At 38.6% G+C, this 13,515-nt stretch overlaps 1 protein-coding gene across 1 annotated transcript in view; it reads left to right on the top strand.

Annotated features, from left to right (window-relative positions):
* PDS5A (PDS5 cohesin associated factor A) overlaps positions 1-13,515 on the top strand; it is a 118,389-nt gene that overhangs the window by 34,842 nt on the left and 70,032 nt on the right. Inside the window, exons 5-7 of the mRNA XM_023507417.1 lie at positions 1,229-1,355; positions 5,859-5,939; positions 8,464-8,604. Of these exons, the coding sequence (XP_023363185.1) occupies positions 1,229-1,355; positions 5,859-5,939; positions 8,464-8,604 (349 nt within the window). The remainder of the gene's footprint in view (positions 1-1,228; positions 1,356-5,858; positions 5,940-8,463; positions 8,605-13,515) is intronic.

The raw sequence follows: 13,515 nt of genomic DNA, 5'->3' as shown, positions 1-13,515 counted from the left end.
TTTTTTTTTTTGGTTGCAGTTGTCTTTTAACTTTTAATTGTTGTTTTTTAACTGGCCCGGACCGGGTTTGAACCCACCAGCCTCAGTGAATGTGGTTGGCGCCCTGCTCATTGAGCAATGGGCACCACCCAGACTTTACTTTTCAGTAGTGGCAAAGATACAGCAAAAATCACTTGTGTTGGCTTACGCTTTGTGGGGTGTTTATGTTTTCATCAGGCTGAGCATGGTGGCTCATGCCTGTAATCCTAGCACTTGGGTAGGCCAAGGTGGGTAGATTGTCTGAGCTCACAGGTTCGAGATCTGCCTGAGCAACACTTACCTCTAAAAATAGCTGGGCGTTATGGTGGGCACCTATATAGTCCCAGCTACTTGGGAGGCTGAAACAAGAGAATCGCTTGAACACAAGAGTTTGAGGTTGCTGTGAGCTATGACGGACTTCATGGCCTTCTACTGAGGGCAACAAAATGAGACTGTCTCAATAAATAAGTAAGTTTTTATCTTCATTTGAGAAATTTATTAAAGTCTAAGAGGGGAGGTTGAAAAAAACCTTCTGCATTCATTACGTTGTACTTTTTTGTTCTCTTAAAATTTTATCACTTTTTAAAATTTCGGGTGGCTGAGGTGGGTGGATCTCTTGAGCTCAGGAGTTTGAGACCAGCCTGAGTAAGAGCAAGACCCTATCTCTACTTTAAAAAAAAGAGAAAATAGCCAGATGTTGTGGCAGTTGCCTATAGTCCAGCTACTCAGGAGGCTAAAGCAGGAGGATTGCTTGAGCCTAAGAGTTTGAGGTTGCTGTGAGCTATGACACCATGGCACTCTACTTAGGGCAACAGAGTGAGACTCTTATCTATAAATGAATGAATGATAAATAAATAATAATATCTGGGGCACGTAAGCAGAAGTGTTCTTGCTTTGAACTTAACTCACTCTTAGAGTCCCAGTTGGATAGAGACTTTACTTTGTTATAAGGTCTTTCTCTTTATTTTATGTGAATTGAAGAAAATATACTTTATTAGAAATTAGGTTGGTCTTTGCTTTTCTAAAATACAATAATACCTTACGTCTGTGGTAGTAGTTAACTAAAAGAGAAAGTAAAGTGCAACCAAAATTTCTTTGCCATATTGGCAGTGTTTCCTCAAGTGAAAATCCCTTATGTCTGAGATTATTGTTTTAAACTGGAAAGTTTAATTTTCTTTTTATACACCTGAATTTTCTTTCTTTTTTTAAGCAACAGCCACAATAAGAAGGTACAAATGCACATGCTAGACTTGATGAGTTCTATCATCATGGAAGGTGATGGAGTTACTCAAGAATTACTGGATTCCATTCTCATTAACCTCATTCCTGCACATAAGGTCTGTAAAATATGACGATATTAAAGGTTCATATTTAAAGGCAGTAGTGCTGCTCATAAGAATAAGCAGTTACGTTGTGATCATTTGCAATCCGATGTAATTATACCCGCTATTACTCTCCAGCCCTAAATGAAATAGATTAATACATATTAGTTTCATAAGTATTACTTTCACAAGATATATTGATTAACATATTATGTAAGAATTTCATAAGGGTTTGGGTTATTGTCTTTTTAGATAGTTTGATTTGGAAAAGAAATGTATTTCTTCCTTTGTAACACAGATGTAGAACATATATAGTAGAACTCATGTAGTACATTTTTCTTTGTCACTTTCAGAAAAAAAATTGGCAGAAAAGGGGAGCTGTAGGCTGGGTGCACTGGCTCATGCATGTAATCCTAGCATTCTGGGAGGCTGAGGTGGGTGGATGGCCTTAATTCACAAGTTTGAGACCAGCCTGAGCCAGAGCAAGACCTCATCTCTAAAAATAGCTGGGTGTTGTGGTAGGTGTCTGTAGTCCCATCTACTTGGGAGGCTGAGACAAGAGAAGTGCTTAAGCCCAACAGTTTGAGCAGTCTACCAGGACTGACAAAGTGAGACTCTGTCTCAAAAAGTGGGGAGAGGCTGTATAGTTAATGTTAAGGGGAAAAGAATGATTCAGAACTGTATCATTCCTCTCCATTTCCTGTTTCTTTTTTTTTAAAACAAGCAGAAGTTTATTAATACATGGTGTATATATTACTCAGGAGAGGTCTCAGTTCAAAAATATTTCTCTTAAGGCAGTGGCTTAGGGGCCTTGCTTAAGTAGTATTTTAATACATCCATATATTTTATATAGCGACAAGACAAAGGATAAAGCAGGTTTATTTTAAAAGGCAGAAAAATGCACAGTCACCCAGGTTCCTCTGATGTCTGCTGGTACCTTCTCTGAGCCTATACGTTGTGTCTAGTAGAGGATTTATGTCCTGCCATCAGGCAATTAAAGGCTGAGGCAGAATATTTCCCTGCATTTTCAGTGTCCTTAACAATCTTCAATATTTTAGGGAGAAATGATTTTCTTCAAATGCAAAAATTGTCCTTCTTTGCTTAACTGGGTAGTTGATGTCCTCTAGGACATCCTCTGCCCCCAGATTCCTATGGCCACTCCTCCATGGGCTCTACATGAGTGGATGGTTAGTTTTTCTGCTTCAGTAACAAAAAACAGGGCGGTGCCTGTAGCTCAGTGGGTAGGGCACCAGCCCCATATACCGAGGGTGGCAGGTTCAAACCCGGCCCCAGCCAAACTGCAACAAAAAATAGCTGGGCGTTGTGGAGGTTGCTGTGAGCTGTGTGATGGCACGGCAATCTACGAAGGGCAATAAAGTAAAACTCTATCTCTACAAAAAAAAAAAACAAAAAAACTGGTCACCACTTAAAGAAGTGGGTTCCACACTTTGATGAGCATCAGAATGACCTGAAGAGCCTGCTAAGAACACTGACCCCTCCCTCACTTTCTTGTGCATGGGCAGAGGTGGCCATTCGAGAGCTACTACTGTAGGCTTTCAGGTGGCAGGCAGAGTGCTAAATCTCTGGAGGAGAGACAGATGATTTGCCCCATGGAGTTGTCAGCTCAGGTTCAAGGCCTGTCTGTTCAAGGTGGGTCTGTTGGGGAACTTCCTTCTCCTTGTAGTGTCCCAGGATGCAAATTATAATGCAGAGTTGGCAGCAAGGAACTCAGGCAGTGGAACTGAAGACAAAGTGAGGATGAAGATTTGGGAGCTTTTGCCTAGAAGACTGTTTTCCGACGTAGTCTAGGAGAGTACAAACCTCCCCGAGCACAGAGCTGCTGTCTGCTTCCCTTGGAGCCTCCATCACAGAGAATAAAGCAGGGGTGGAGTGGTTTGGTCCTGTCTCTTCTAGTCTTTAAGATAACATCCCTAGGTGGGAGGGGCAAGTCTTTCCTATTAAAACGTTCCAGTCTTGCAAAGTCCCCAGCAATTTGGATGCATGAAGTCTAGTAAGTCTAGTACCCAACATAAGCCCGTGCCATTTCCTTTTTCTTTTTTTTTCTTTTTTTTTTTTTTTTTTTTGTTTTTGAGACAGAGTCTCACTTTTTCGCCCTCAGCAGAGTTCTGTGGCATCATAGCTCACAGCAACCTCAAATTCTTGGGCTCAAGAGATCCTCTTGCCTCAGTCTCCCAAATAGCTGAGACTTACAGGCACCTGCCACAACACCCGGCTATTTTTAGAGATGAGGTCTCACTCTAGCTCAAGCTGGTCTCCAACCCGTGAGCTCAGGCAATCCACCTGCCTTGGCCTCCCTAGTTTAAAGATTACAGGCATCAGTCACCGTGCCCAGCCCCACTTCCTTTTTCTGTTTCTCTTTACCAGGTCCTAAGAAACTGAAGTTCTTGGTTCCCCACAAGCTCCACCACTAGGGTCTGCTCAAGCCTACCCCAATGTTGATATTTGCCCTCCTGCTCTTCCTCTCATAGTTCAGTAATCAAATATCAGATGTTAGATGAACAACGTGACTTCTTATACTTGCTCACAAAAAGATGAGATTAATTTAAAATTCTTCTCTTGATTCTCTAAATATTTGTATTTTATTAATGCAAATAAATCTGTAGTTGATAAATTTTGAGATTATGGCAAAGGGGAATATATTTCAGGCAAAATAAGACAAAGACTTAGCAAGGGATAGACTGCATATTTAGTGTTTACATCTAGGTAGAGAATATTTTTATGAATAGGAGATATGTACCTTATTAAGAAGTAGAAGTGAGGTGGCACCTATGGCTTGGTGTGTAGGGCACTAGCCCCATATACCGAGGGTGGTGGGTGGGAACCCAGCCCTGGCCAAATTGCATCAAAAAAATAGCCAGGCATTGTGGCAGGCACCTGTAGTCCCAGCTACTTGGGAGGCCAAGGCAAGAGAATTGCCTAAACCCAGGAGTTGGAGGTTGCTGTGAGCTGTAACGCCACAGCACTCTACCAAGGGAGATAAAGTGAGACTCTGTCTCCACCAAAAAAAAAAAGTAGAAGTGAGCCGGGCTTGGTGGCTCATACCTGTAATCCTAGCATTCTGGGAGGCTGAGGTGGGTGGATTGCCTGAGCTCAAGAGTTCAGGACTAGCCTGAGCGAAAGTGTGACCCCATCTCTAAAAAAAAAAAATAATAATACAAAATAGTCAGGCATTGTGGTGGGTTCCTGTAGTCCCAGCTACTTGGGAAGCTGAGGCAAGAGAATTACTTGAAGCCAAAAATGAGACCTCATTTCTAAAAATAGCTGGGCGTTGTGGCAGGCACTTGGGCAACAGAGTGAGACTCTGTCTTTAAAAAAAAAGAAAAGGGAAAGAAAAGAAAAAGAAGTGTAATTTAACACTAATCTTTTCTTTTTTTTATTTGAGACAGAGTCTCAAGCTGTCGCTCTGGGTAGAGGACTGTGCCATCACAGCTCACAGCAACCTCAAACTTTTGGGCTTAAGTGATTCCCTTGCCTCAGCCTCCCAAGTAGCTGGGACTACAGGCACCCACCACAACACTCAGCTATTTTTTCTTTTTGTTGCAGTTGTCATTGTTTTAGCTGGCCCGGGCTGGGTTTGAACTAGTTCAGACTAGTTAAACTGCCAGTTTAACACTAGTATTAACCTGTTGCCAGTGGAATAAAAACCTAGAACAAAAATCAGGAAGCTACAATTTGCAGATCAAATGTGGACCATTGCTTGTTTGTGTAAGATGTTATTGGAGCACAGCCATGTTCATTTTCATTATGTTTATTTATGGCTGTTATGCTATCATAGCAAAGGTATGGAGTTGCAGCTGTGACTAAAATATTTATTATTGGTCCTTCACATAAAAAGTTTGCTCACTGCTGGCCTAACGTCTGTGTTTCCTGTTATTTTTTTTGAGAGGTGTAAGATGATGGTGAATGAACCTTAATTTGTTCCAAAACTTCAAACTATGGAGACGTTAATAAATATTCTTCAAAACAAGAATTTCTTTTTCACTAAGTTTTTAAAAATTATGTATTGCTCTTCTGCAGACTTTCTCAAACTCTTTAATTTGTTATATTCAACATTTCAAAAATATAATTGATTGAGAATTCTTTTTATTTGGAAAACCTTCTAGGTCTACCTACTCCAGAATCACATTGATTAAATAGTGAAATAGTTAATGAGATAGAGGTATTTATGTGTGTATCTAGGATACATGAATGTAGTTGCCATTTCACTTTAACTAAACCAGAAACCCTTAGGTCTGCATCAAGAATGTAATGTAGGACTGCACTTTTGGCAAACTTACCTAAATACCTTTTAGTTTTTGATTCATAATTAAGTTTAATTTTCAGTTACTACATTTAGGGCCACATGCCTAGAGGAGGTTGGGTAAGAACTTGAATGGAATTCAGTTATATTTTTTGCTTCATAGTTTTAGTAGATTTAAAGACTACAGCATTTTAATGGTGCTGTCTCATAGATTTACTAAATTATTTGTAACTTCACATATTTTTATTGTTTTCCAGAACTTAAATAAACAGTCCTTCGACCTTGCAAAAGTCCTGTTGAAAAGGACCGTCCAGACTATTGAGGCATGCATTGCCAATGTATGTATTTATATCTATATTTAGTCCATAATTGTATAATTCTTAATCCATTGTACTAATTTATTAGAACCTCTTACATACAAGTTTATTTAGCCCAGGGGCCCTCAAACTTTTAAAACAGGGCTGTCCCTCAAACCATTCGAGGGCCGGACTGTGGGCCCCGAGACAAGTTGGCTGCTAAGCAGGGCAGAGGCAGCAAAAACACCCAGCGACTGGATAAATGTCCTAGGTGGGCTGCATGTGACCTGCAGGCTGTAGTTTGAGGACACCTGATTTAGCCTGTAAATAATTTCAACTTTTTAAAGCAAAGAACAATGAACTTACATAATCAAAGTTAGAGAAATGCAGTATCAGTTTCATGGCACTGTTTTAAAATGGCACAAGATGGTAGATGGTGCTTTATGAAAACTTACCTCTAACTCCCCCCTTACCTGCATTTCTATTTATGTTTATTTTACTGTTTCCTAGTTAGGCTGATCTTTTTTCACTTTCTCCCTGCACATTTATTTTTGAGTTTCTCTGTCTTCCTTTATCTGTGTATTTTCCTGTTTATATTTTGTAGGTCATTCTCCTGAAATATTTGAATAGTTGTTATATGTAGTAATGAAAATACTCTTAAGAAACTATTGAGTAGAGGTTTGTTCTGTTCTTCTTTTTTTTTATTAAAAATCGGTAATTTGGGTAATTGTAATTCTCCTATCTTATTTTAACAGTTCCATTCGACATTTGATCATGTTTGTATCTATTTTCCTACATACTTGATATAAAATTTTATATTGTTTTCACTTATATATAATGTTCCTCCAAATTAATACATTCCCATTTCCCTATTGTTATACATTTAGGTTTTTATTGGTGTTTTTTCCTTTACTAATCATTTTTGTGAATGTTGCATTTATCTATTGACGAATTACTTTTCTCAGATAAAACCTAAATGAGAATTTTTTATTTTTTGAGACAGAGTTTCACTATGTTGCCCTCAGTAGAATGCAATGGCATCACAGCTCACAGCAGCCTCAAACTCTTGGGCTTAAGAGATTCTCTTGTGTCAGCCTCCCAAGTAGCTGGGACTGTAGGCACCCACCACAACACCTGGCTGTTTTTTTTGTTGCAGTTGTCACTGTTGTTTAGTCAGCTGGGGCCAGGTTCGAACCTGCCAGCCCCAGTGTATATGGGCCAGCGCCCTAACCACTGAGATACGGGTGCCAAGCCTAAATGAGAGTTTTTTAATTTACTTGGTATTTATGTGTTATATTAGTAACATTTCTATTACCAAATATTTAAACAGGTTACAATTTTTTTTCAATTAGTACAGAATTGTATACAGTGAAAATGACCCTGTTCAACCTTGAACACCCTATTCTCAATTTTCAGAAATAACTGTCACCAAGAAGTTCTTATATAGTCCTTTCAGAAGTAGTGTTCTGTTTGTTTGTGTGTGTATTTTGTTAAAACTGTCTTCATTTTTTTTCAAGGTCTGCATAGTAAATAGAAATATTTCTAACTCTGTTGCTTTTCAAAGGAAATACATCCATATATGGTACTACCAGAAATATATACTTGTATCAGTTGCATACAGCTACCCTTTTAGCATTTTAAAATTATTTTTTTCTAAATGTGGGTGAGAGTTTGAGGGCATTGATGGAGTATCTTTTAATTTGTGCTCTTGGTATTATGTATTCTTCGTTTCTCCTTAGCATTCTTTTAAATTATCAGTTGACTTTTTGTGTCAGCATTTTATCATTTGAGTCAAAATGTGTTTCCCTTTCTCTGGGTATTAAAAACCAAAAATAAACATAAGCCTCATCCTTTACCTTTAAATACTCTTTATTACTAAATAATGAAAAATTAGATTAAAGAAAAATTAAAAATTGAGACTTAAACATTTTTCTCTGCTACAAGGAAATTTCTCTGTAAAATTTCCTATAATGAACTACACAAACTATCTATCTACATTGTTTTGTTTTAATGAAAAATAAGATTCCTAGGCTTGGTGTGGTTAGGGCGCTGGCCACACGCACCTGGGCTGGTGGGTTAGAACCCAGCCAGGGCCTACTAAACATCAATGACAACTACAGCAACAACAAAATAGCCGGGTGTTGTAGTCCCAGCTCCTTGGGAGGCTGAGGCAAGAGAATCGCTTAAGCCCAAGAGTTTGAGGTTGCTGTGAGCTGTGATGCCACAGCAGTCTACCATGGGCAACATATCTATCTCAAAAAGGGGGGAGGAGGAATAAGATTCCTAGAAATGGTAGCCTTATTCAAAATATAGCCAACATCTCAATTCTTATTTTACTTTTTAAACATTCATGATACTGTTGAGGAAATATTTTTATTTCTTCTGCTGTTGAGAGTATCATATTAGTAATTCAAACACCTATTCTTTGTTACACACCCCCCCATAGTTATATATATAGTGCCTAACTATACTATAGTTTTTTTAAAACCATGTTTGTGGAAAGCTTCTAGAAAATCGCTTTAAAATGAAATGTGTATGTTATTTTTGTTTTTAATATCTCCTGTAGTTTTTCAATCAAGTCCTGGTGCTGGGAAGATCGTCAGTAAGTGATTTGTCAGAACATGTATTTGATCTAATTCAGGAACTTTTTGCTATAGATCCTCATTTGTTATTATCTGTCATGCCGCAGCTTGAATTCAAACTGAAGGTAGGAATGACCAATTTTTAAGCCATTTAAACTTTAAAGGAAAAACATATTACATAGTTAATCTGTAACTCTGAAAGAATAAAATGTGAGTTCAGTTTATCTCCTTATATTAGTTAAGGTTTACATATTTCTTCTAAGGTTTACATTTTTCAGTCATTTGAATATAATAGTATATATCATTTGGGTGATAAGAGAATTTACATTGCAAAATTATACCTAGTTGTTAAATGTCTACTTATGAGTACATGAAACAAGTAATAAATATAAAAAAATGGCATCTAGAAGTTTATAATTTGTGTTGGTATTAAATGTTATTATGAGATAGTTATATTTTAGAACATCAAAAGACTTTAAATTGAGGATGACTTTTTCATGGTATAGATTAAGGATATAAGTTTCATTGTATAATTTGGGAGTATATATGTTTTATTTATAGCCAACTAAGCAGAGAATTGATACCTCCTCCAAAAAATGTTAAGGGCAAGCCAGTCAATCCCCTAACCTCACTGAACTACAGAATATCTTCAGTTTGCTTAGTATTTTATACTTTTTGAAAATAGTGTTTATATCCAGAGGGCTGGGGGCAGAGGCTCACACCTGTAATCCTACCACTCTGGGAGGCTGAGGTGGATGGATTACCTGAGCTCATGAGTTTGAGACCAGCCTGAGCACAAGTAAGACCTTGTCTCTACTAAAAATAGAAAAACTAGCTGGGCATTGTGGCCTATAGTCCCAGCTACTCAGGAGGCTGGGTTAAACTCTTGGGATCACTTGAGCCCAAGAGTTTGAGGTGGCTATACCCAAGGCATAGAGTGAGATTGTGTCTCACAAAACAAACGAACAAAAAGGTTTTATATCCAATATCTTGTTTGATACTTAAATCCACAGGACTGCTTGAGCCCAGGAGTTCATGACTAAGCTGAGCAATATAGTGAGATCTCCAACTCTTTTTTTAGGATTTTTAAAAAACAAATTAGCCAGCTCGGCGCCTGTGGCTCAAACAGCTAAGGCGCCAGCCACATACACCTGAGCTGGTGGGTTCAAATCCAGCCTGGGCCTGCCAAACAACAATGATGGCTGCAACCAAAAATTAGCCCGGTGTTGTGGCGGGTTACTGGTTATTTAAGATATAACCAGTAATCTCAGCTACTTGGAAGGCAGGAGACTTGCTTGAGCCCAGGAGTTGGAGGTTGCTGTGAGCTGTGAAGTCACAGCACTCTACCCAGGGCGACAGCTTGAGGCTCTGTCACAAAAAAAAAAAAAAATTAGCCAGGTATGGTGGTGTGCAACTGTAGTCCCAGGTATTAGGGAGACTGAAGCAGGAGGACCACTTGAACCAAAGTTTGAGGTTGATGTATGAGAACGAAACACATTATAGACCAGGTAACGGCTGGGTGTCGTGGCGGGTGCCTGTAGTCCCAGCTACTTGGGAGGCTGAGGCAAGAGAATCGCTTAAGTCCGAAAGTTTGAGGTTGCTGTGAGCTGTGACTCCACGGCACTCCCCTGAGGGCAACACAGTGAGACTCTGTCTCAAAAAAAAAAAAAAGAAAGAAAGAAACTTGAGTATTGCTCTGCCTGCTGGGCTAAGAGTGCTGTGGCATCAGCCTAGCTCACAGGAACCTTGAACTCCTGGGCTCAAGCAATCCTCCAGCTTCAGCCTTCAAGAGTAGCTGCAACTGTAAGTTCCTGCCATGATTCCCAGAGTGCTAGTATTACAGGCGTGAGCTGCTCCATTTTCGTGCACCCATTTTCAAAAACTTCACACTGAACTACATGCTGTGTCAAAATAACAACCAAAGTGGAGCATTCTGTTTATTGTGTTTGAGCAGGTGCCACACCTGCGTGTGTTCTTGTATGTTTCCTACTATAACCCTAGACTGTACCAGTTTGTCTCTCATCTTAAATGAAGAAACTGAGATGTAGATGAGTGTAGTTAGTGCATATAGTGTCCCTTTTTGAGTTGTGAGTATGCTAAGTCTATAGCCAAAAAAGTTGGGGGTTTTTTGTTGTTTTTCTTTCTTTCTTTTTTTTTTTTTTGGTGACAGAGTTTCACTATGTCACCCTCAGTAGAGTGCAGTGGCATCATAGCTCACAGCAGCTTTCAACTATTGGGCTTAAGCGATTCTCTTGCCTCAGCCTCCCAAGTAGCTGGGACTACAGGCACCTGCTACAATGCTTGGCTATTTTTTGGTTGTAGTTGTCATGGTTGTTATAGCTGGCCCATTCAGGGTTCAAACCCGGCAGCCTCAGTGTATGTGGCCAGCACCCTCCCCACTGAGCTACAAGCCTGCCCAGCTGAGAAAGTTTTTAATGGCTGTGATGATTTTTTGTAGTTTGTGTCTCTGAACGTTTTATAGTTCAGAATCTTGGGTAACAAGCCTCTGAACATTAAAATGGGTTCAAAATAACAATTTGATTACTTTTACTCTATACTGTGGTACTGCATACACTATATACACAATCTACTGCATAGGTCCAAAGGATATTCTCATGTATTTAAGATATAACCTGAAGTTGTGCTGCTCAGCAGCCTGGACTATAATTATCAGGAAGTTTGTTATATTTTTACATTTAAGACTTTATTTTTTTTTGGTGGGGACATAGATTGTTTTACATTTATTTATAAAAAATTTGAGGCTGAGCAGAGTGGTTCACTACTGTAATCTTAGCACTTTGGGTGGCCGAGATGGGCAGATTGCTTGAGCTTGGGAGTTTGAGACCAGCTTGAGCAAGAATGAGACCCCCATCTCTAAAAGTAGCTGGGTGTTGTAGCAGGCGCCTGTAGTCCCAATTATTTGGGAAGCTGAGACTAGAGAATCACTTGAGCCCGGGACTTTTAGATTGCTCTGAGCTACATGTAACGCCACAGCACTGTGCTGAGGGCAACATAGTAAGACTCTGTCTCAAAAATATAAAAATAAAAAAAAAATCTTTTTAACTTCATAACCATCATAGTTGTGTTTGTTTTGGTTAGACTTAAAATTAAGTTTTCACAGAAAATTGTTCTGAATTGATTACAGTTAGAAACAATAGTTGAATTAGCTACCTTTTCTGGGTGCCATTGGGCAGAAATAGAAACGAGCTTTATTGACTTTCTTTTAGAAAGTCGTTGGTAAATTACTAATGCAGAATTTCTGATTTTTATTCACTCTTAATTATTAAAATATATACTTGTAATTTAAACAGTGTATTACCTAATGTGTTCATAAGATAATGTTCATTTTATCTTGTGAATTAATACAGCTGTGTATCAGTGACTCAAAATGATTTACACCAACAAAATTTATCACCGTAATCGTTCCAACTTTACTAATGGAATATATTATATTTTAAATTTTAAAAAGTTAGGAGGGTGAGTTTCATTTAGTTTTTACGTATGAAATGTCACTTCACTTGAAATAACTACTGGTGTACTAATGTAGTTACTTGCAAGTAGAATAAAATTATTCTAGTCTGTAACATTTAAGGGATAAAATAAAACATGTTGGCTAATAAATTGGACTTTTATAAAGGTGGTACTAAAAAAAATAGGTTGTACTATGCATTATTGTCACTACTGGAGAAAAACTTAGTCAAGGAAAATAATTTTGTAGCTAGGAGTTGTCTCAGGCGACTGTAGTACCAGCTACTGGAGAGGTTAAGACAGGAGAATCACTTGAGCTCAAGAGTTTGAGGTTTCTGTGAGCTATAAGGGTGACAAAGTGAGACTCTGTCTCAAATAAAAAGAAAAAATAATTTTGTTGTTTATAGTTAAGTGTTAACATATTTTCATTTTTACATATATTTGATAGTATGCCTGTATTACTTGCAGAACCTCTATTCCTTCATGTTAAAGCATTCACAAGGATAAGATTCTATCCCATGGCCTTTATTTTTATATTTTAGTTTCTGTCTTTCTAGAAAGATTTGTTTATTCGATTACCTGGAATTGCTTTAGTCATATGTTCCATTTGAACACCTAAAGAAATTAGCACTTGTTTTTGGGTATGGCATTTATTTTCCTAGTGACTGTGATTTTTAAAAAGTTTCACAAACCATATGGTTTCAGAGTAAAATTTAAGACATAGCATTACTACTGAAAGTGGAGCAGAATTTTCATAGCATATACTGGTTCTGAATATGACAGTAGGAGCCTTAATAAAAAATAACTGTGTTTTGCTTTGTTACTGTGTTTAATTTACATGGCCTTTTATATCTTCATAAGATTCTTGCTATGCTGTTAAAGTAAGCTTCCTGTATCACGAAATACTTCAGTATCATGTTCTCCACTCAGTAGGAGATGTTGATTAATATTTATATATCAGAATCTTACTTGATATGTGTTTGTTTATTTATTTTTTAATTTTTTTTTTTAGAGACACAGTCTTATTTTACCTCCAACTCCTGGGCTTAGGCAGTTCTCTTGCCTCGGCCTTCCCTGTATCTACAGGCGTCTTCCACAACGCCTGGCTATTTTTTTGTTGCAGTTTGGCCAGGCCAGGTTTGAGCCCACCACCCTTGGTTTATGGGGCCTGCGCCCTACTCACTGAGCCACAGGCACCGCCCTTGGTGTGCGTTTATATTGGAGTTCAAATTGCAGGACAGACTTCTTTTTTTGAAATATATTGACCTTTTATTGTTTTTATTTATTTTTTAATTTCTTTTGGCCAGGGCTGGGTTTGAACCCGCTATCTCTGGCATATGGGGCCGGCGCCCTACCCCTTTGAGCCACAGGCACTGCCCCTGGACTTCTAAGAGAAGCGTATTAGGGAAATAATTATTTGTAGTTTTGTCCTTTATAAACACTTTTCTAGGGCTTTTAATGTTAGGGTTGGGCTCGGCGCCTATAGCTCAACCGGCTAAGGCGCCAGCCACGTACACCTAAGGTGGCGGGTTCGAATCCCCAGCCCGGACCCGCCAAACAACAATGAC

Source organism: Otolemur garnettii, unplaced genomic scaffold (genome assembly GCF_000181295.1).
Source record: "Otolemur garnettii isolate 467f Iridium unplaced genomic scaffold, OtoGar3 scaffold00181, whole genome shotgun sequence".
Classification (NCBI taxonomy): domain Eukaryota; kingdom Metazoa; phylum Chordata; class Mammalia; order Primates; family Galagidae; genus Otolemur; species Otolemur garnettii.
This window is presented reverse-complemented; position numbering and strand designations above follow the sequence as displayed.